This window comes from Malus sylvestris, chromosome 11 (assembly GCF_916048215.2).
Source record: "Malus sylvestris chromosome 11, drMalSylv7.2, whole genome shotgun sequence".
Classification (NCBI taxonomy): Eukaryota; Viridiplantae; Streptophyta; class Magnoliopsida; order Rosales; family Rosaceae; genus Malus; species Malus sylvestris.
Genome location: NC_062270.1, coordinates 444,777 through 468,158, shown reverse-complemented (window position 1 = coordinate 468,158; position 23,382 = coordinate 444,777). Strand labels below are relative to the sequence as shown.

At 37.0% G+C, this 23,382-nt stretch overlaps 4 protein-coding genes across 6 annotated transcripts in view; 1 reads left to right on the top strand and 3 right to left on the bottom strand.

Moving 5' to 3' along the window:
- The window catches only part of LOC126591572 (uncharacterized), a 41,041-nt gene extending 31,443 nt beyond the window's left edge, over positions 1–9,598 (bottom strand). Inside the window, exons 1-2 of one of the 2 annotated variants that reach the window (XR_007612418.1) lie at positions 8,942–9,598; positions 6,877–8,397 (exon numbers count right to left, since the gene is read on the bottom strand). Coding sequence is in view for 1 of the 2 variants with exons in the window: in XM_050257304.1 (XP_050113261.1) it covers positions 7,054–8,397; positions 8,942–9,391 (1,794 nt within the window). In the remaining variant the exon portion in view is untranslated. Of the gene's footprint in view, positions 1–6,860; positions 8,398–8,941 lie in introns of those variants that run through there. The other variant, XM_050257304.1, reaches the window with a different exon arrangement.
- On the bottom strand, positions 1,434–2,926 carry LOC126591597 (peptidyl-tRNA hydrolase, mitochondrial-like). Its single transcript, XM_050257363.1, has 4 exons — positions 2,714–2,926; positions 2,398–2,449; positions 2,232–2,308; positions 1,434–1,790 (listed from the first exon to the last, which is right to left on the bottom strand). The coding sequence occupies exons 1-4, from the start codon at positions 2,737–2,739 to the stop codon at positions 1,709–1,711; spliced, it is 237 nt and encodes a 78-aa protein (XP_050113320.1). The 5' UTR covers positions 2,740–2,926; the 3' UTR covers positions 1,434–1,708.
- Positions 3,787–23,382, bottom strand: part of LOC126591595 (uncharacterized) — a 44,318-nt gene continuing 24,722 nt past the window's right edge. Inside the window, exon 6 of one of the 2 annotated variants that reach the window (XR_007612437.1) lies at positions 3,787–3,805. The gene's annotated coding sequence lies outside the window, so the exon portion shown is untranslated. Of the gene's footprint in view, positions 3,806–10,861; positions 11,135–23,382 lie in introns of those variants that run through there. The other variant, XR_007612438.1, reaches the window with a different exon arrangement.
- On the top strand, positions 5,234–6,505 carry LOC126588974 (DNA topoisomerase 2-like). Its single transcript, XM_050254142.1, has 4 exons — positions 5,234–5,631; positions 5,725–5,914; positions 6,006–6,055; positions 6,149–6,505. The coding sequence occupies exons 1-4, from the start codon at positions 5,287–5,289 to the stop codon at positions 6,503–6,505; spliced, it is 942 nt and encodes a 313-aa protein (XP_050110099.1). The 5' UTR covers positions 5,234–5,286.

Below are 23,382 nucleotides of genomic sequence, written 5' to 3'. Positions count from 1 at the left end.
TCCCTTTTTCAATTTATATATGTATATTTTTCTTTCTTTCCAACTACTCAAAATAATCACACTTTTCTTTGTCTGCCACTTATAAGAAGATCAAACCGTTAGATTTAACTCAAAATTTAGTATGATATGGATAAGAAGATACCAAACAACTTTCGTGAAGAAACAGTTTCGAGCTGAGCTTCTGAAAATGAAGGTTTGGTACTCATAAGATGGCTGTCCAGTTTTCTGCGGAAATGGAAGCTGAGTTGAAGTTTCAGTCATCTACGACGATCGCACCGTTGACAATTTCTGAAATTTGGATATGTTCTAGGTACTAGGCGGACAAACAACTTTCAAGAAGAAAGTATTTCAATCGGATGTCAGGAAGTTGGAGTTCAGTGGCTATTTACATGGCTGCCAAATTTTCTGCGGATTTTGAGTCTGTAGTATTATTTCTAAGATATGGAATGATTTAACCGTTGGATGGTTCTGGAATTTTGGTATGTTATGGGAGAGAGGATAAGGAACAACTTTTATGAAGGAATGGTTTCTGTATGAGCACTGGAAGTTGAAGTTTCAAAGCTCATATGATCGTCGGATTTTCTGCCAATAATAATGACAATACTTATATAACCACATGTATATTTACTTTAAGAAAATTAGTCATTTAGAGATATGAGAATGAAATGAAAAGATTTTCTTATCTGTGAGATTCCAGCCGATAGATGTGAGAGGTAAGTAGTGCTTTCCACCGACATGAGAGCTTCTCGTGCTGATAACGTGTTGTAAAATCGACGGTGGGTGTAGTGGAATAAATGAAACAAGACACAAAATTTACGAGGTTCCTCTACAGTCAGTGTGACTGGAGTACGTCCTCGGGGCAGCAGTGGTGCTTTCATTATAATCTAGAATAATAGGAGTACAAAGATAACTCTCTTTAATCTACCCCTCATTTTCTCTTCTTCCTCTTCTTTCCTCTCTCGCTCTCTTCCTCTTCCGTAAGTCACCCAACTCTTCTTCTCTTCTTCAAATATATAAACAAAAGAAAGCACTATTCACTTTACAAATTTTCCACAAATGAATAGTGAAAATACTGTGCATAAATAGTAACAAACTATTCATGTGGGCCATCCACATATTATCACAACAATCTCAAAACAAAGGATAATACTTGGATGCAATCACAACCCAAGAGTTATCCCGAAAGCCAAACCATTTACTCATTTACAAACGCTACTGTATAAATTCATGTTGGCAATGTTTCTAATCTCAGGTGCTTGGATTTCTGCTCCGAGTTGAAGCATCTCGCACTTTTTTAGAAACCTTTAGAAAGTGCGAGATGCTTCAACTCAGAGCATAATCAATCTAGTTAAAGAGGCGCACCATCAATACTAGTACCACCTCCTTAATTAACGTCTTATCCACAATTGAATCGGTAAATAACAAGCAAACGGTGGTAGAATCATTCAAAATACACATTTTATAAATTTTAAGCCATCTGGTGATTGTTGTTATACAGTCGGAGAAACAAACTAAGAATATGGATGTCTTGAACGTAAGAAATGTTATTTGAGACAAAAACACCACCACCATATAATCACTCGTCTTTGAGCTGTTGCATTAAATTTTTGCAGCAAGAATGCTTTTGGATCCATTTGACCAAGAGGCGTCCCGATACCTGGCAAGATATTCAACATGCTTTCAAGTACTGGGAAGAGATCATTCAAACTCATGAAATTTGGAAATTCAAACTGGCCGAGGAAATTCTCCGTTCCCTCGAAAGTGATAGATCACACTCTTCAGCCTGAAGCCTGAATAACAAAACAAAATCCAGTGATATGTACCGGTCTTCCACATATTCTCCTTAAGTTTGAAAGCAGAAAAACGCAAAATTGAAATGCCATGCAAGATGGAGATGAAAATTAATACATTTTCAGTAATTATACAAGTGCTTAATTAGTTGATAAGCCTGAAAAAGGGAAGCTTGACCATAATAATTCTGGTAACACCGCATAATCATGGTCTTTATTCTTCAGGGTAGAAGTAGTGATGGTCTAGTAATAACAAAAGAGCCATCCTACTATGCAGCTCCTATATAATTAGTTCACCAACGATTCTTCTACTTAATTATAACCAACGTAAACACCAGTGTCTAGGCAGGTTCTAACATTTTTGGCAAGACACTTTTCATAATTGCTTATCACATAGATGCATAACTGCTTAAAACTCGAAAGTAAAAAAATTGATCATACCCCACACTGTGGTCTACATGACCTCCATTTGGGTAAAGACGAAGTACCCCACACGGTGAGGACATATCATCATGAAACTACATAGAAGAATGAATAAACAAATACTATAAAGCTATACAAAGATGCTCTACATACAAAAAAACTTTAGGCCAGAAGAAGAAAGTACCACAAGCACGCGATTGAGAGAGAGCTTATAATAAGCAGCAAGGGGGTCCTGTCTGTAGTTTAACAAAAGAGAGGTACAAGTTAAACCATGCACTGATATCTCTTCTAGTCACATTAGTCACATAACCAGTAGCATTAATAGCTCTAAGCCTCTAACATACAAAAGTGAAGTAGTTAAATTCAAGAAGGAATTGCGAATGGGTTTGGAAGTGTGCTAGCAGGAATGAAATGCACAGAACAAATACCATCTCAGTATATTCATTGAAATCCCAGTGGCAATAATAAACATAAATAGCAAGGCTAGATAAATGAATAACCTTTCCAAATAGAAGTACAACAACATAATTCCGTCAGATGTTAAAAGAAAGTATATCGGTCATTTACAGATTCACCTCTCAAATTCATTTCAATTTGAGGCTTTGCAAGAAAAACCAGAACTTCACCCACGAAACCTGAAATAACAAGCTTCCCTGAACTTCACAAACAAACACGAAAAATGACAATAAACAAAGTAACATCCGCGAAGATTTACATGCCTTGCCCAAGTATAGCTTTGCACTGGACCGTGTTCAATGCAATGCCCTGCGAACCAGCAAACGCATCAATCATCTAAAACCCCGCCTGCTTCAAACAAAAAAACGAGAATCTGAAACTTGTTATCGAAACAACAAACACAAAAACTAAAAATCTCAAATTGTAGCCACTAAAAGTATAATCTGGAATAGTACATTGTGCCTAGTTCCTTGGTACTTATCGCCGGGATTGCCCAAACCTACAAATAGCCATGGCCTCGGAGCAGCAGTGCAAAAGCAACAGCCGACTTAACCGATTAAGCATCTTCCCCCTCAGACTCAGTGCCTCCCACTACACCTCAGCACCATAATTCATCTAAAAAAATGAACTGGAAACTCGAAAGTCTCCAACCCACCTGCCACTCGCAACTTTTCACAAACAGTTACACTGCATTCGAAATGTAAACAGCGAGTGAACTACTTAACGGAGTGTAAAATTACTAAAATTTTTGGAGACACAACGGAAACAAAGCCAAAGACAAGAGGCGTATTGCAGAATGCAAAGCATATACTTGTCAAGTTTGAGATTAATACCTTGCCTCGCATAACCGGTGAGAGCGTCAGAGAGAAGGTGCGGGCTTTGGCTCTGGACGTTTTGGTGCTCTGACGAGCAACCACGGCGGCGTACCGGCGGTGGTGAATTTCGTGAGACAGTCGTCGAGACTGCTAAAGTCACGGTTGCTGAAGGCCCAAGCGCACTCGTTCTCTTCGGAGTTTCTGTTTATACTCCGACTGTTACTCTTCCCGCCCACAATTTTTTATTTTTTTATTTTTTGGTGAGAAAAGGTCACATGCCCCACCCACTAAATTAAAAGAAAATTACTTTTCCACTATGCCCTGTATTTGTTTGTAAAATTATTTTCGAACCATTTTTATCTTCTTGCACGTTACTTTTTATTTTTTAACAACTAAATTGAATAAATTATAAAAAATAAAAGTCAAAATTAAGAGATGTGTGAAAGATTACGTAGATTGTGTGCTTATCATTTATTTTTCTTTTGTTGGATGCATATGTCCTTTATTGAATTGACCATAAAAGACGCCAAATATTTAAAATGACAAATAAAAATTTAGCTCTCCTTTGGTACGTGGAGTGGTGTTGATTCGTTTAGTCAAATAACTTTTTATTTGAGCAATGTTGCATACATTAATATGTGCATTAAATAGTATATAATATGTTATATGATTATACTAGCTTCATTATACTCACTAAGCCGCTCGCTTTAGGCATTTTTTTTATTCACTTGGGCTACGCACCCTTAGAGGTGTTATCGTAGTTGTTTTCTATTATTGTATTTTTCAAGGGATTTATTTTGTGTATTGTATGCAAATGCAGAGGATTTTTCTTTATGATGCAGGATAATCTCACCAAATTTATTGGACGTAATGTTAAAATTGAATCGTGATCACGATCACAATCCATACCTTCAAAGGAATTAGATTAGGCGTTATATTGTTATAAGTGATTGATTTGTATTTTCCCTTCCATAGCTGTACAATTGACTTGTAGGAATGAAAATTAAGTTTTTAGCCATTTTTACACTTAAGTCGTTAAGTTTGGTCAATTCTGCCATATGTAATAGTGATACCCCATTGCTCGATTGTAACCAAGTTAATGATGAGGATGAGGATGAGGAAATCACGACGATGAGGATGAGGAGATGCATAAAAACTATACTGACTTTTTTAACAAAATGTATATTAAGTATTGCATTGTTGCTCTGAAAAGGACGATTCCATCAATAGCTGATGGATTGAAACCTGGTCAAAGGAAGATTTTGTTCTGCGCTTTGAAGAATAAGTTAATTGGAATAACAAAATTGGAAACGTTTTCTAAGTCTGTCGATCACCATAGTTCAAGTAATGTCGCCAGCATAATTATGGGAATGACTCGAAATTATGTGGGAAGCAACAATGGCAATTATGGAACACGAGGCCAGGTAAAAATGTCACTTATTGAACAAGCTTGAATGACGTTCATCATGCGTAATGTAACTCTTAAATTCCATGACAATCTTTTGTTTTACACACATATGTTCCTTTTTCCTTTCTACTTTTAGGGGGGTGAAGACCAATCAGCACCTCGTTATCTACATATTGAGCTTTCTCGTATTACAAGATTGATTTTCCTTGATAATGAAAGCTCAGATGAACGAGGCAAAGAAGAAGTTAAAATTGGAAGGTACGTAGGTTGTTTCAATATTTTTACTAACATTACTCTTCCTTCCTTCTTTAAAAGTTTTGGTGGTAAATTATTGAAATTGTTTTCTTTGGGATGATTTTTTTGTTTGCCATGTAGGTATTTTCCAATAATACCCATGGTCCTTGTGAATGGTTGTGAAGGAATTGGAGTTGGGTGGAGTACCAATGTCCCCAATTACCACCCAATACACATCATCAAGAACATGATGCATTTAATTGCCTACGAAGGGAACATGGAAAAACTGCCGGTGGAAATGTGCCCGTGGTATAAAGGTTTTCGTGGAAGGATTGAGGGTAGCCAATCGGGTGACCGCGACTACACTTCTTACGGGTGCATACAAGAAAGCAACGGAATGTTAAAGATTACAGAGTTGCCAATCCATAAGTGGACGGACAAGTATTTGAAATTTCTTAATTCAGTGGCCGAACACAATGCAGAGGCCAAAGATCCTTTCATTAAGGTAAAATTTTCCTGACAAAAGTTAACATCAAAATTTGGTTTGTAATTTTATGATTATTTTCAGTTTCTAATAAAACAGTAATACATGCTCCAGGGGTACAAAAAATACGGAGATGATACGAGTCCAATAGACATCCGTGTCAAGCTGTCTGGTAAACAACTTAGGGAAGCCGAGCAAGAGGGTTTGGAAAAAAAGTTCAAACTTGGAAAGAAAATAAAGACTTCGAACATGGTCTTGTTTGACGAAGACGGCCGGCTTAAGCTCTATAGTACTCCAAAACAGAGCATGACATAACATTATTATTACTATTATTATTTTGTATTTGCTGTAAAAACGTATATAACCTGATTTTAATTTTTTTATCGTGACTGCAGTTCTTCAGGAATTTTATAAATATGGAATTGACAAATACAAGAGCAGATTGGTGAGTTCATTTTTGGAATTGAACGATATGAGACTAGATTGGTGAGAATTGATGTTTTGCTATCTGTTAACTGATTTTCTATCATGCATGCAGACAAATCTTCAAAAGAAGCACGCCGATAAGGCTTTGAAAGCGAGAACGGAGCTTCATTTTGTTAAGAGATACCGTCAGGGAAACATCATTCTATCAAAGGACAACATGCAGAAGAAAGATGATTTGGTGAAATATATAAAACATCAAGGTTTCGAAGCCAATCCAGAGTATCTAGCATCTCTGAAACTTGTATCCTTAACTGAAGAGAGTGAGAAAGCCCTTGAAAAGGAATTGGAAAAGGCGGAAGAGGAGCTTAAAAAGGTGAAAAATAAGGCTGCAGCCACATCATGGTTGGAAGATCTACAAGTTCTTGAAAATGAACTACTTAAGGATAAACTTTTCCAGCTTACCGCCTGATGACATTAAAGACATGCCAAGCTTTGACCCATCAAATTTGACGCATAGCAGCCACATTATGGTTGGAAGATCTGCAGGGTGCCACCAGAACCGGACCTTACTCTTCATCTCAGATAAGGCTCTTCTGTGGTTTAGGGTTTAGGGTTTAAGCTCTTCTGTGGTTTTCGAATTCCATGACAGTATTTTTCATTTTTTTTATTTGGTCTATGAAATTGTTTGAAACGTTGCTCTCTCTGGAAGATCTATAAGAAATTCTTAATTTATAGTTCATAGCTTTTGCTTATATAATCAATTATCTTTCAAAATCCAATTATATAAAACACAGTTTTTATATAAAACATAAATTAAAGCAGACTTGTCTAATTTATAACCTTTCCTTGTCCATGGTTTGCATCACTCACAACATCAAATGAGAAACAAAACAAATCACAAGTCTGGAAAACAATAAAAGCATTACAATGGAACGGTCCACAAAAACGTCAACATCGCAAGTTTTCCTTACCTTGCAGTTGCAGCTGCATCAAACAATGCCGGCAAATTTCCCGTTACTAGACACTGATGCTTCCAGTAGTAGGGTCAGGTCTCACCAATTTCCCATAATTTTTTAGGGACATTAAGGTCCCATTATAGCTCAAGATGCTTGTATTCAATAAGCCCTTGGGTGGAAATAAGTTTACATGACTAATGGAGCCACATCTAAAATCCACAAAGATTGTAATCCTATTACTTTCTGACATCTCTTGTGAAGTGAAGAATATGCCATACTCCCACTCACAACATGTCACGTTAATAAGCTTGCCTCTGACAGTTGCTTTTTCTATCTTGTAATCTAGCCTCCACTCTTTTGTATCATAGTTCTTCAACACCCATACCTCAATATAGTCATCTGATAAAGTGTCCACGACGGCCAAAGATCCTTTAAGATTAAGCAAGTGAAGACACAAAAGGACCAGATAGTGCGGAGTATACTTACTTTGCATGTGCTCGGGAAGAGGAATAGTCGAGTAAAACTCCTCTTTCTTGTAGTCAAAAGAACATATACTGAGTACGTTTCTATTATTACAACTTGAGTGATCAGGTAAATAAAGCAACCAATGCTGGTCTCCATGTGCAAATGCATGGTTGTTGCTTAAATTACGAGGAGGGACTGAGGGTATCTCTCGCCACGAGCCGGTACCTAGTACATAAATTTGGGCCCTAAGTTGACATACCGTCGAATCTTCATCTCCAGAAACACGGAGAATCTTGTAAGTGCTGGTTATATCATCAAATCCCATACCATACCATTCCTTGCACGATCTATAAAAACTATATGGAAATTCGATGTCAGTGGTTGGGAGTGGAAGAACTTCTCCCTTTAAAGGATTGACTAAGAAGCATGGACTTCTTTCTTTCTTCTTGTACGGTTGACGACGACTATAGCCATGATCTTGAAAGAAAAACAAGTTGTAGAAAACAAAACTCAAAGAATATGAAACATCGATCTTTGTGGACACAATATCAGAAACGATTGCACAATCTTCGCTTCTCTTCAAGGCAGCGTTGACGCCATCATATTTCAGTGGTGTAAAGGCAAATCTACGATAAGAGTAAGAGAAAAGGTAATCAAGAAGCATAAACTGATCGGAAGCAAAAGTAGATTGCGCCGAAAGTAAATGTCGCATGTGCTGTGTAACAAAGCAAGGGCGGTCGACTATGGTCTTTGATGTATTAGAGACACATCTAAGGGTAAAAAGACAGCTTATGGGTAGCCTCAAATAGATGTTGTCAAGGATTTCGATGGGGAGCTCCATCAGCCTTGCATTTTTCATGCAGCAGTACCCCAATCTCCTCTGATTGCTCCTCACCATTTCCATATCCATGTCCATTTCCATTTCCATTTCCATTTCCACCTGAAGGGAAACAAAAAAGAGTATGAAATTTTGAACTGCAAGCATAAAAATTGAAAAACCAAGACCAAAAAATAACAACCAATTGAATAAAGAATTACTTGCAAAGATAACGACTGCATGAGAGAGATATATATACGGAATAATAATCCTGTGGTTAAAAAATTCGGATTTGAACCATCGTGGTAAAATCTATTCGGATTTATGCCCCAAAACTTAACTTCAATCCTTTCCCGTTAGCCTGCACGTGAGGGATCCCAAAAGCAGATTGTATGCAAAAGCTGGGATCCCAAAATTACGAATTCCAGGAAAGGGGATTGAGAACAGAAACCCTAAGAACATATAAATAAGAACCCTCGTGGATTTTTTTTTCTATTTTTTTTACAATTGACAAGTAACCAAACAAATTTGAGAACCCAAAAGTAAGAATCACCAAACCAAACTTCAGATCCATAATATATTTTCTCAGCATCCAAACAGAGGATAATGCAACACATGAAGAAATAAGGACGCAAATGAAGAAAAGAAAGGGGATCAAGAAACAGACCATGGTGGGTTTGAACTCCTTGAGCTTCTGCAGCTTCTTCAACTCCATCTGAAGCTTGTCTTGCTCTCGGCCCTTCATTGCGAGATCTTCCCCCTTGGTCTTCAAGATCTCATTCTTCTCCTTCAAGAGCTCCAAGGTTTTCTCCTTCTCGAGCTTCATCGCTTGCAGCTTCTCTTGCATTTCTTCGAGTTCTTTCTCGAATGACGACGGTTGGGTCTTCTTCTGCTTGGCCTGTTTCTTAGAAGCCGCAGCTTTGGCTGACTTCTTGGGGGAGGTGCGAGTCTGAGAGAGGCTCGCGTGGTTCTCCTTCTCTGGGTTGGAGTCCCATGGTGTTTGGATCGGGCTCGGAGCGGCATCCAAGACCTTTCCTGCGAGGATATTGGCTGCATTTCCAGATGGGTTTTTGTCCTTGAGTGCCCTTCGGCTGGCCCTTGGCTTCCTGTTGGGCATTTCGGCGATTACGGTGTAGCGCAGGAAACAACAGAAGCAAGCAGACAGAGAAAGAAACAAATTAGGCAGGTAAAAGAGAAAAAGCAGAGTAAAAAGAAGTGGGAGAGAGGTCGGAGGGCGATCGAAGGATCCAACTATTGCGTATATCCCTCACGTCACGGAAAATGACGGAAGTCAAGGAAAATGACGGAAGGCAATAAAGGAATATTGCCTTTATTTTAGGAAACATCGCTTTACGCGATTCTCTTTTACAGTTTTACTGATAAGTTTGACTTTTAATGTGGTTCTTGATTTCAATTTTTTTTTTTCGGTTTGGGCCGCTGAAAGTTATTGTATTTGTTGCTAATGTTCAGTGAGAATGGATCATCTCCGTATTCTCTTTATGAAGATCTCAGGTATCCATTAATTGTGTATGTTCATCATATATCGTGCGATCATATCTCATTTTAAATATTTTTATTTAAAATTAAATACAAACAGTACTTGATAAAAATAGACCGTACAATGTACAATGAATGGACACGATTCATAGATGATTCTCATCAAAAGCATCCGAAAAGGATCCTGTTGAGTTGAATATTCAGTACATTTGATTCGTGAACACACTATTAATTGTTACAATTAATTACGTAGATACGTTGAAATGGAAAAATTGCAAGACATTCTAATTTCCTCTTTAATTTAGAAGGGTGTAATTAAATTAAGATTTGAAAAAATTTTAAAGACTTTAAAATCAGATAATCAATGAGGATTTTTTAACAAACAATCAATTAGGATTTTAGAGACTTTGAAATCTGTAATCAAAGTAGACTTCGCAGCGGGATGCCGTTGCCAACAATGGCCCATTTGGGCACCTTTTGCATGATATTCATCTCATGCTGCAGCCACTTCCCCACTGGAAGTTCGAATATGTTCCAAAAGAATCGAATAAAGTGGCTCATCGCCGTCATCGGTTGGTGAGAATGGGTATAGTTTTAGTTAATTTGGGCTTTTGGCTTGAGGATCCCTAGATTTAATTTCTGATCTACCATTTGAGGATAGCTATATTAGTTAACTAATTAGTGTGGGACACTCTTTTTTCCTTCCTTCGAGTTGAAGTCCTCGGCAAAGTTTTTATCGAGATCCATTTGTTAGCACCTTACCCCCTTGTTATGTACGTATTTCTTAGTTATTAATGAATATCGTACTTTCACTCAAAAAACAAAAATAATGTATTTTTCTTAACAAACAATATTATCTACGCTAAGGGATGTTTATGTTGCAAGTAAATTGCTCAATGTAGACGACAACTTCAAATTTTCAATACATAAGGTTTATCTTGATGACTGCTAAGAGAAAGCTTAACATTTGTGCTTGTGTAGGATGATGATGGTTTCCCCATCAAAGAGCTTTTGATTAACCTTTTCTATTGCCTTTTTGGCCGAGTTTATAACTCCTTGTAATTTAACTAGTATGCCTAGTAAATTTAAATGATCGATCAATGCAAGATTGTCAAGGGCATCTATAACTTGTATTAGAATTTGTACAGGTGACTAAGGAACGCCGCTTGTGACTGGTCCACAAAGCGCTACAATGTACGTATTAGTTTGTGTCTTCAATTTATTCTCGGAGCAGCAGTGCAAAAGCAACAGCCGACTTAGCCGATTAAGCATCTTCCCCCTCAGACTCAGTGCCTCCCACTACACCTCAGCACCATAATTCATCTAAAAAAATGAACTGGAAACTCGAAAGTCTCCAACCCACCTGCTACTCGCAACTTTTCACAAATAGTTGGACTGCATTCAAAATGTAAACAGCGAGTGAATTTCTGAATGGAGTGTAAAATTACTAAAATGTTTGGCGACACAACGGAAACAAAGCCAAAGACAAAGAGAAGTATTGCAGAATACAAAGCATATACTTGTCAAGTTTGAGATTAATACCTTGCCTCGCATAACCGGCGAGAGCGTCAGAGAGAAGGGGCGAGCTTTGGGTCTGGACGTTTTGGTGCTCTGAAGAGCAACCACGGCGGCGTACCGGTGGTGCTGAATTTCGTGAGACAGTCGTCGAGACTGCTAAAGTCACGGTAGCTGAAGGCCCAAGCGCACTCGTTCTCTTCGGAGCTTCTGTTTATACTCAGACTGTTACTCTTCCCGCCCACAATTTTTTTTTTTGGTGATAAAAAGTCACTTGCCTCGCCCACTAAATTAAAAGAAAATTATTTTTCAACTGTGCTGTATTTGTTTGTAAAATTATTTTCGAACCATTTTTATCTTATGGCACGTTATTTTTTAATTTTAACAACCAAATTGAATACATTATAAAAAATAAAAGTCAAGATTAAGGGGTGTGTGAAAGACTACGTAGGTTGTGTGCTTATCATTTATTTTTCTTTTGTTGGATACATATGCCCTTTATTGAATTGACAATAAAAACACCAAATACTTTAAATGAAAAATAAAAACTTAGCTCTCCTTTGGTACGTCGAGTGGTGTTGATTCGTTCAGTCGAATAAATTTTTATTTGAGCAATGTTGAATAGATTAATATGTGCATTAAATAGTCTATACTATATTATATGATGATACTAGCTTCATTATACTCACTAAGGCCATCTCCAATCGAAGAGTCCAGAGGGTCAGAGGGCCGAAAATAGCCCGAAAAACGTCTCCAACTGAGGGCTAGGCCAGAGGGCTCTGGAATTTGGGAGGGCCCCACGGAATCGGAGAGAGCTGGAGGGCTGACTGCATGCAGCTGGCCATTTTTTTTTTATGTTTTGTTATTTCTGTCAGTTATAGCCAACAGAAATAATATATACTATATTATTAGTGTCGGTTATCGGTTATAACCGACACTAATAGCAATGTTAATATAATATAAGTTTGAACAGTGTCGGTTAAAATCGACACTAATTTGAATTCTAATTTGAATTCCAACGGTTAGCCAGTCACTAACCATTGTATTCAAAAAAAAAAATTGTTTTTATGAATTTAAACCTTTTTTTTTTCTATAACTTCTTATAACTTTTTTACTATAACTTATATTTTACAACATTTGGTTCATATTTTTTTTAAATTCCATTTTTTTTCCTATAACTTCTATTTCACAAAATTTGTTTCACATTTTTTTTAAATTCCATTTTTTCCTATAACTTCTATTTCACAAAATTTGTTTCATAATTTTTTTCCTATACTTCTATTTCAAAAAATTTATTTCATATTTTTTTAAATTTCATTTTTTTCCTATAACTTCTATTTCACAAAATTTGTTTCATATTTTTTTTTAATTTCATTTTTTTCCTATAACTTCTATTTCACAAAATTTGTTTCATATTTTTTTTTAAATTCCATTTTTTTCCTGTAACTTTTATTTCACAAAATTTATTTCATATTTTTTTTAAATTTCATTTTTTTCCTATAACTTCTATTTCACAAAATTTGTTTCATATTTTTTTTTAAATTCCATTTTTTCCCTATAACTTCCTAAGCCATTATACAACATTAAATTAAATTAAGTAACATGAAACAACATTAAACAATATGAAAAACATTAAATAACATTAACCAACATAAAAATTATACAACATGAAACTTAAACAACATGATGTGTGAATTATATGAAACAAAGTTGGAATTCATTGCAAACTTGAATTGAAATATATTGAATTCAAAGTTGTGTGAATTATATCCCAATATCCACCCCATTTATAGCAAAAACAAATTCAAATCCAACGGCTAGCTGACGTCAGCATGATGTCAGCTACTAATGGCTAGCTGACGTCACTTAGCCGTTGGATTTGAATTTAAGTTGTAGTTTTTACATAATAAATTATGTTTGGCCCTATGGCCCTTTGGCCCTCGGTTGGAGATGGTTTTTTGTGACAGGGCTAAAACGAGACATCTGGCCCTCGGTTGGAGACTGATGCAAATATGGCTCTGTACTGTTCATTAAAATATTAATATATTGGAGAATCTTGGAGGGCCAGAGAGTTAAAACGAGCTCTCTAGCCAGCCATCGGTTGGAGATGGCCTAAGCCGCTCGCTTGAGGCATTTTTTTATTCACGTGGGCTACGCACCCTTAGAGGTGTTACCGTAGTTGTTTTCTATTATTGTATTTTTCAAGGGATTTATTTTGTGTATTGTATGCAAATGCAGAGGATTTTTCTTTATGATGCAGGATAATCTCACCAAATTTATTGGACTTAATGTTAAAAAAGAATCGTGACCACGATCACAATCCATACCTTCAAAGGAATTAGATTAGGCGTTAAATTGTTGTAATTGATTGATTTGTATTTTCCCTTCCATAGCTGTACAATTGACTTGTAGGAATGAAAATTAAGTTTTTAGCCATTTTTACACTTAATTCGTTAAGTTTGGTTGATTCTCCCATATGTAATAGTGATACCACATTGCTCGAATCCATTGAACAAATGGCGCCTTGTTTTTGAATTTTCTAGAATCAACATCTATGTTTTTTAGAGATTTGATTAAACTTTTTTTTTAATAATTTTGGTGCTATATGTATTAGAATTAATCATTTTCTGTACCAAAATTACATCACCTGCCATCCCCTCCTAAAATCTCAGAGCAAAAATGCACATCATATTGAAACAAATTCCCTATAATCTGCTTGTCTATGCCTAATATATTTTTAACAATAATCTCATATTAGAGATAATTGTTAAAAAAAAAGGTGGTTAGATTTAATTTATTTTCAAAATAATCCCTACAATTTAGCTATGATTATCTACGATTTAAAATATATTTTCCAAAACGGTTTAAAATATTTGTAAATCCCACAAATTCAAACGGACTAAAATAAGGAGGTCATGGAATTTAAGTTACATTACGCATTCATGATCAACGTCATTCAAGCTTGTTCAGTAAGTGACATTCTTACCTGGCTTTGTGTTCCATAATTGCCATGGAGAATAAAGAGATTGCATTGTTGCTTCCTACATAATTTCGAGTCATTCCCATAATTATACTGGCGACATTACTCGAACTATGGTGATCAACAAACTTAGAAAACGCTTCCAATTTTGTTATTCCGATTAACTTATTCTTCAAAGCGCTGAACAAAATCTTTCGTTGACCGGGTTTCAATCCATCAACTATTGATGGAATTGTCCTTTTCAGAGCAGCAATGCAATACTTTATATACTTCTTGTTAAATAAGGCAGTATAGTTTTTATGCGTCTCCTCATCCTTGTCGTCGTGATTTTCCTCATCCTCATCGTTAACTCAGTTACTACGCTACTCATTCGGCTCCCACTTCAGCTCCAGATGAATATAGTTGTTAAGCCACTCTTTCCTATCATTTGCTCTTTTCTTATTAAAGACAAGATCAATCGCCTCATCAGTTCCATCATCCTAGATAAAGTATTTCCTATGCTTCTCAAGATTTTGAAAAAAAAGTCTTTCCCTTCTTCCTCTGGGGAGAATGTTCCCAAACCCTAATTGACTATAATTTAATTTAGATACATTCTTTTAAATCTTGTTAAATTCTACTTTGGTTATACAATTTTAAAATATTTTAAAATCCTAATTCATACTTGATTTTAAAGTCTTTAAAAAAATCTTTTCAAATCTTAATTTAACTACTCCTTTCTAATTAAAGAAAATATTAGAATCCCCAGCAATGCTATTATTGGTTTCGATCGGTGAACATCCTTAGTGGGGTTACCTATCTCTGTCTATCGCACGAATGGAATGGAAATCATATATATTTAGCATTTAATATTCTGTAGGGGATATTCAAAAGGGCCAAACTGCAAAACAGGGATAGAAAAGATTTTTTAGATAGAAATGGGGGTTCCAAAGTTGGAAAAAGGATAAAGAAAAGGGCAAACGGCAACGTTTTGCTTAAAGGCATAAGCACGGTACAGTAACACAACCCATCTTCTTCATTTTGCGGCAGTCTGCAACTCAAATTCTAGTCTCCGGTGAATAAAACCCAACCAACGCTGGCTTTTATACCTACTAGGAAACTAACTATTATTTTTTCAAAATAATTTATCCATCCAGTCCTTCATCAGCTCTGTTTAGGATTTAGGGTGATACTCCAAAGTACTTCATCACAAGTGTTTCTTCGATCTTCGGAGTGTCCGCGACCACCCCGGTCCATATATGGATATATATATATATATATATGTGTTTGGGCCCAAAATATTAATTTGGGCCGAGGGTAGGATCACTCTCGGCCCGGGAGGCCGCTCGGCTAGTGGGCTTCCCAGCCTAGGGCGGTTAGGTCAGAACGCCAGCCGAGTCCTAGTACAATGAGGAGTCTTGACGGGATCAGTAATTCAGAAGGGAAATCCGGCTCAGTTAAGGACTAGATTCATAGTCCTAGTAAAGATAGGACTGGTCGAGGTGACGTTGATCTGGAGATGAAAACCTAGTCCGAATAGGATTCTAACTCGGACTTAAGGTCCAGTGCTATAAATAGGGGAAGTTGTGCACCAGGAAAAGCCCCCTGCAAATCAATACAAAATTGCCCTGCGCAAATTCTCACAACTTGTGATTTTTCTTTTTCCTTTTTCGCTGACACATCTTCCGTTGGCATCAACAGCACTGTGGAAGCAACCGGCGATATCTTAAGTCGGCATAGATAGCTCTGTCACCGTAGAGTCAGTCGGTCTCGCAGTATCTTCCGTTGGCATCAACAGCACTGCGGCGAGAACGATTGATTACCTGTCCAAGTCTCGGTCGAGAAGGGTTTCTAAATCCTTATTGGTCAAGGTCATCTCATTAGCCTTCTCGGCGAAGTGAGGTGTTACAGTTATTACATTCGGCACATTGAAAGCCGAATTTGATATTGAACTTCGTAAGAATAGTAACCTTGTCTTCAGGTTCGAGAGCCCAAGAGGCCGAGACGTGTTCCTTTCTCGGCCGCAATCGCAAGACGCAGAAGTCAGTAGCGCGACCCAACGCAACATCAACAAATTTACTCCTCGGCCGAGCTCGGCCGACGAGTTGGCACGCCCCGCATTCACCGAAGGACGTAGTTAGCTTATAGATTACTCGGTCTGCGCGCCACGTAGGCTTTTGTAGTTTCTAGGGTCAACAATATGTATGTATGTATGTATGTATGTATGTATATGTATGTATATGTATGTATATGTATGTATATGTATATCTCATACAGTCGTTATCTTTGTAAGTAATTCCTTATTGAATTGGTTTTTCTGATTTGGTCTTGGTTTTTTAATTTCTATGCTTGCAGTTCAAGATTTCACTCTTTTTGTTTCCTTTCAGATGGAAATGGAAATGGACATGGATATGGTGAGGAGCAATCAGAGTAGATTGGGGCACTGCTGCATGAACAATGCAAGGCTGATGGAGCTCCCCACGGAAATCCTTGACAACATCTCTTTGAGGCTACCCATAAGCTGTCTTTTTTGCCTCAGATGTGTCTCTAAGACATCAAAGAACATAGTCGACTGCCCTTGCTTTTTTACATTACGCATGCAATGTTTACTTTCTGCACAATGTATTGTTGCTTCCAAACGGGTACCTTTGCTTAGCTTCTTGATCACATTTCCTCTGACTCTCATTCTGGATTTGACTTTATACCACTGAAATATGATGGCACCAACGCTGCCTTGAAGAGGAGCGAAGACAATGCAATTGTTTCTAATATTAGGTCCGCAAAAATTAGTGCTTCATATTCCTTGAGTCTTGTTTTCTACAACTTGTTTTTCTTTCTAGATGATGATTATATTTGTCAGCCGCGCAAGAAGAATGATAGAAGTCCATGCTTCTTATTTAATCCTCTAAAGGGAGAAGTTCTTTCGCTCCCAACCACTGACATCCAAATTCCATATACTTTATATGGAACGTACAATGAATGGTTTGGTATGGGATTTGATTATGTAACCAAGACTTACAAGATTGTTCGTGTTTCTGGAGATGAAGATTCGATGATATATAAACTTATGGCCCAAATTTATGTGCTGGGAACATGCTCGTGGAGAGAGATACCCTCAGTCCCTCCTTGCAATTTAAGCAGCAACCATGCATTTGCAGATGGAGAACATCATTGGTTGGTTTTCTTACCTGATCACTCAAGTTGTAATAATAGAAGAGTACTCGGTATATGTTTTTTTTTTTGGGCAAAATTGGGGGTCAAAAAACCCAAGAAAAACAACTAACTATTAACAAACAGGTATGAGGAAACCCAACAGCATCCTCAAAGATCAACCTATCCACAAGAGGAGGCTCATAAAAAAATATGAAGAGCAATGTCAAACTTATGGCCTAAATCTGCCATACCATCAGCCATTCTATTCTTCTCACGATAAACATGTGAAACCGAGCAAATCCAATCACTGCGCAATAACTCCCGGCAAGCAGTAATGAGATGAGCAAGAGGGTGCATAGAGGAGTTAAAATCCATTACTAAAGTAATAGCCATAATGGAGTTCAATTCAACAAGCACTGTTCTATAACCCAATCTCCAAGCAAGAGACAGACCATGAAAAAGACCCCATAACTCAGCATTAAGCATACTCCCCACACCAATATTTATAGTGAAACCAGCAATCCACACACCTGCAGCAGCATGTAAAATCCCACCAGCACTAGAGCACCCCTTGCCACTCTTCCTACTGCCATCCACATTCAACTTGACATAATTAGGAGGAGGAGGATCCCAGGCTAAAAAAAACCTACTCTTCACATGCTTAGCACCAAAATTTTGCACCTCAAACCACTCTTTAGCAACTTTAAAAATGAGAATCTGAGGTTGACTTGGGAAAATGAAATCAGACGCAAAAATGCTTAAATTCCTCAATTTCCATAACCACCAACAAGCAAAGGCAAAAAAAACCCCACAAAGGCAGATTATGGCAGAGCAATATTCTCGAAAAAAGATTCACTCTCATCCAATCATGGAAGTCAATATCAACCGAGGACAGAACAATTGAATGCATACCCAATTGATTCCACACTAACTTTGCACGATCACACTGTCAAAGAATATGATCAATAGATTCAACACAACCATCACAAAAGTCACAATAGGAATTATCAGTCATACCTCTCTTAGCTCTCTGTTCATTGTAAAGCAATCTCCCATGCAGAGTCAGCCATAAAAAATGAAGCACTCGAGGAGGTAGCTTAAGCTTCCATATATCACTCCAACTCCAATCGGCAAAAACTTCATCATCAATACTTGCAAGATAAGCTAATTTAATACTAAAATTTCCATCATTTGAATCTTCCAAATAATACAATCACTATCTCCATCGTTGAGAGCAATAGGAATTGTAGAAATCTTCCAAACATCGGTATATGTTCTTTTGATTTCAAGAAAGAGGTGTTTCACTCGACTATTCCTCTTCCTGAGCACAGGCAAAGTAAGTATATTTGGCACTATCCGGTCCTTGACTGTCTTCATTTGCTTAATCTAAATGGATCTTTGGCCATCGTGGACACTTCATCAGATGACTATATTGAGATATGGGTACGAAAGAATTATGATACAAAAGAGTGGAGGCTAGAGTACAAGATAAATAATGAAACAGTCAAAGGCGAGCTTATTAACGTGGCATGTTGTGAGTGGGAGTACGGCATATTCTTCACTTCACAACATATGACAGAAAGTTATAGGATTACAATCTCTGTGGATTTTAGATTTGGCTCCATGAATCAAGTAAAATTGTTTCCAGCCAGGCGCTTCAGAATTACTAGCATCTTGAGCTACACTGGGACCTTAACATCCCTAAAAAATTATGGGAATTTGGTGCAACCTGAACCTACTACTGGAAGCATCAGTGTCTAGAATATTGTGATTGGCCGACATTGTTTGATGCAGCTGCAACTGCATGGTGAGGAAAACTTGGGATGTAGACGTTTTTGTGGATTTTTCCATTTTAATGTATTTATTGTTTTCTAGACTTGGCAAGTGCCTTCGCCCATGAGCGGTAGGTCTCGGGTTCGAGACTTGGGAGCAGCCTCTCCATAAATGGGGGTAAGGCTAGCCGACATTCACCTCTCCCAGACCCTGCGTAAAGCGGGAGCCTTGTGCACTGGGTACGACCTTTATTGTTTTCTAGACTTCTGATTTGTTTTGCTTCTCATTTGGATGCTTTGATGATGCAAACTAAGGACATGGAAATGTTATAAATTATATAATAACTGTGGTTGTAAAGAAATAACAATGGTATATATTCAATCAAAAGTAGTATTAGTTCAATGAGCCATTCGTTAAGGATACAAGTTTCAGGGATGCTAGACACTTTCCAAATCTTTTTGAAGGGCTTTCTCACTCTCCATCGTTAAGGATACAAGTTTCAGGGATGCTAGACTCTCCGTATTGTCTTTGAAACCTTGACCTTTTAGATATTTCAACAAATCATCTTTTTTTTCTGCATGTTATCGTCTGATAGAATGATGTTTCCATCACGATATCTCTTAACAAAGTCGAGCTTGCTTCTCAATTCCGAAGCCTTATCTGCGTACAAAAAAAACTTAAAGCCAGAAGAAGAAAGTACCACAAGCACACGATTGAGAGATAGCTTATAATAAGCAGCAAGGGGTCCTGTCTGTAGTTTAACAAAAGAGAGGTACAAGTTAAACCATGCACTGATATCTCTTATAGTCACATTAGTTACATAACCAGTAGCATTAATAGCTCCAAGCCTCTAACATACAAAAGTGAAGCAGTTAAATTCAAGAAGGAATTGCGAATGGGTTTGGAAGTGTGCTACAAGGAATGAAATGCACAGAACAAATACCATCTCAGTATATTCATTGAAATCCCAGTGGCAGTAATAAACATAAATAGCAAGGCTAGATAAATGAATAACCTTTGCAAATAGAAGTACAATAACATAATTCCGTCAGATGTTAAAAGAAAGTATATCAGTCACTTACAGATTCATCTCTCAAATTCATTCAAGTTTGAGGCTTTGCAAGAAAAACCGGAACTTCGTCACCCACGAAACCTGAAATAACAAGCTTCCCTGAACTTCACAAACAAACATGAAAAATGACAATAAACAAAGTACACAAACAAACATGAAAAATGACAATAAACAAAGTAACATCCGCGAAGATTTACATGCCTTGCCCAAGCATAGCTTTGCATTGGACCGTGTTCATTGCAATGCCTTACGAATCAGCGAACGCATCAATCATCTAAAACCCCGCCTGCTTCAAACAAACAAAAACGAGAATCTGAAACTTGTTATCGAAACAGACACAAAAACTAAAAATCTCGAATTGTAGCCACTAAATGTATAATCTGGAATAATACGTTGTCCCAACCACCAAATTAAAAGAATATTATTTTTCACTATGCCCTGTATTTGTTTGTAAAATTATTTTCACACCATTTTTAGCTTTTCGTGATTTAATTTCTATTTTGAAACCGAACAAATTAAAAGAAAATAAAAGTCAAGATTAAAGGGTGTGAGAAAGGCTACAGGGAATTTCTTAAAGGCGTATGATCTCTTGGAATGGAATTTCTTAGAACAAATTATGCGACGGATTTTTATTAAAAGAATTAAAATCCAATATGGATTTTTAGTGATTATTTGAAATTGAACATGTATTCAATACATTTTAAGATAGTTTCTTAAATGTTTAAAAATCCGGATGTGTTGTAGCCCATTTTAACTGATAAGGGGAGGGGGGGAAGGGGGTCGGCGACAGAGAGAGGAAGTAGGGAGAGATATGTGTTTGTAAAATTGTAGGGGAATGTGTGTGTTATCCCTCCTACGTAGTGCCTTTATTTATAGTAATAAGGGGAAGAAATCCTTCATCCCCAAGGAATACAAGTTGTAATAGGAAAGGATAATTAGAATCAAATCTAATCTAGGATTTACACAATCACACTTTAATAGGAAGTTTACAACACTCCCCCTTGAGTGTGTAAATACTCAAGGTAGATTTAGCATCATGCAAAAGTTGAGGAAGTCGACTCGTCGACACTGATTCTAAGAAACGCACTATTCTCAAAGGTAGGAACTTGCATAAGTAAGTAAGTCTCACCAAAAACCCTAAAGCTATGGCAAAAACCCGAGTAGGGACAAAATTCATAGTTTAAGGAGAAATGCGTGAGCAATGCAAAGTCAAATGAAACGTCTACAGGACGTCATCAGGGATATGACCAGCCCAAGATGGGTGCCTCATTAAAACCTAGTTAGGTAGCAAAAACCCAATGGGAAAAATGCTGCTAATCATAAAGAAAAAGAGTACATTAAGATCAATCAAGTATACTTCAAGATACTCCCACTGAGTTTGACACAATTCCAAAGAGAAATAGCAATGTTACAACTCAGAAAGTTTACGCATACCAATTCCTTGAACAAGCTTCTGAAACGTCGTCTTCGGCAGTGATTTGATGAAAAGGTCGGCCAAATTGTCTTGTGAACGGATTTGCGTGACTTCAATCTTCTGATGCTTTTATTGTTGACGTGAGAAGAAGAACTTTTGCACAATGTGTTTGGTGTTGTCTCCTTTAATGTAACCCTTCTTGAGCTATTCGAGGCATGCCGCGTTGTCTTCATAGATCGCCATCAGGACATCCACAATGGGGTAAAGATCGCAGAAGTTTCGAATGTGGCCCACTACTGTTTTCAACCAAAAGCATTCCCGAGTTGCTTGCAATTCATTTAAGGCATGAAAAGAGCAATCAAATCAATGAGGTTTACAACAATATGTGAGTGATCATCCAAAAGGTGTAACTGGTTCATCGGCTTATTTGACTAATCCATCACTCACATATTGTAGTCTCTCTCTAATGACATTTCATCCATGAATGTTCTGCAAATCATTCAATCTTCATACAAAGTAGGTTTGTGTAACTCGATACCAAATTTTCCTGTCAATGATTGATTGGGCAACCCTTCCATGTTGTCCAATCTATTCTCAACCTTTCCCTATTGTCCAATCGATGTTGTTGCGAAGAAAGCTGGGATTGATCTTCGCAAGTTATGATTCTTGGTTTTATTGTTTTTTGTTGTAAGGCATGCTTGATCACTGATCAAACTTCTTTTTGTTTCTACTCTACCCAAATATTGTGTTCAATCTTGATTGAGCTTTAGTTTTCATTACTGCAGCCTACAAGTTCTTGGTTGATCTCTAATGAATGTGCGGAGCATTAAGTCTATTTCTACAACTGCAATATAGTTATGTTGTTTTTTTTAATCTAAAATCAACATATATCGATCAAACAATTTTTAATCATTTTCAAGAGCCACAATATTATTAGTGGGTTTATTAATAAATTTTAATTTTATTGTTATTGTCATCTTGTACTTGATAGTAATTATATAATAGGGTAAAAAGGAAAATTACATTTGAAATTTAAGTTGGGTGTTGAGTAAGGTTATATAGATTCAAATAAAATTTTCCAAGAAAAAGATGTCTAGAAGTTGACTTAATGAAACTTGAGGAGAAAAGAAAAGCAAGTTTATTATGGTAGACATTCTCTCTCATCCCTTATTTTTTTTTACTCTAGTCTGGAGGTTAAGGTCACTCCTGCTAAAAAAAGATTCTAGTTCCATCCCTGCATACGTTGAGAGCTTCATACAACAACTCACAGATGGGAAAACATACTTAAAGATGCGGCAATGATGGATAGCGACGATGATAATCGTAGCATGAGTTCATGTCCGTGAATGATGATAAACAATGCAAGTGGATTAGGAATAATATGATAAGAGAGAGAGAAAAAGAAAAATAAAACATAAGGTTTGCCACAATATTGCATCGGTGTCTAAATTGCATTCAAAATGGAAGTTTTAACAAAAAGTCTATGGTGCTGTTCACTTTAACGAAAAACCACATTTTTACACTAAAAAGTGAAATCTGGTACTATTCACTTTACCTTTTATTTTGTCCTTATCATTAAAACTCAAAAGTTTTCAAACATTTTTCATTAGTTTTTCTATTAAAAATTGGGTTCGTCCAAGAGATGGTTGGCATCTTATGTGATTGGATTTTTTTGACTGTTGGATGTGGGGGATAATGCTCATAAATACCGGAATAATCACTACCTCT

What these genes read in the sequence shown, in the direction of transcription:
- LOC126591597 (XM_050257363.1), bottom strand. Translation starts at nt 2,739, where the DNA reads ATGTTGTTGTACTTCTATTTGGAAAG. An exon ending in TTGTACTTCTATTTGGAAAG is followed by an intron (nt 2,450 to 2,713) that starts GTTATTCATTTA and finishes GTTAAACTACAG; the next exon opens with ACAGGACCCCCTTGCTGCTT. An exon ending in CTCTCAATCGCGTGCTTGTG is followed by an intron (nt 2,309 to 2,397) that starts GTACTTTCTTCT and finishes TCTTCTATGTAG; the next exon opens with TTTCATGATGATATGTCCTC.
- LOC126588974 (XM_050254142.1), top strand. Translation starts at nt 5,287, where the DNA reads ATGGTCCTTGTGAATGGTTGTGAAGGAATTGGAGTTGGGTGGAGTACC. An exon ending in CCAAAGATCCTTTCATTAAG is followed by an intron (nt 5,632 to 5,724) that starts GTAAAATTTTCC and finishes TACATGCTCCAG; the next exon opens with GGGTACAAAAAATACGGAGA. An exon ending in ACAAATACAAGAGCAGATTG is followed by an intron (nt 6,056 to 6,148) that starts GTGAGTTCATTT and finishes TCATGCATGCAG; the next exon opens with ACAAATCTTCAAAAGAAGCA.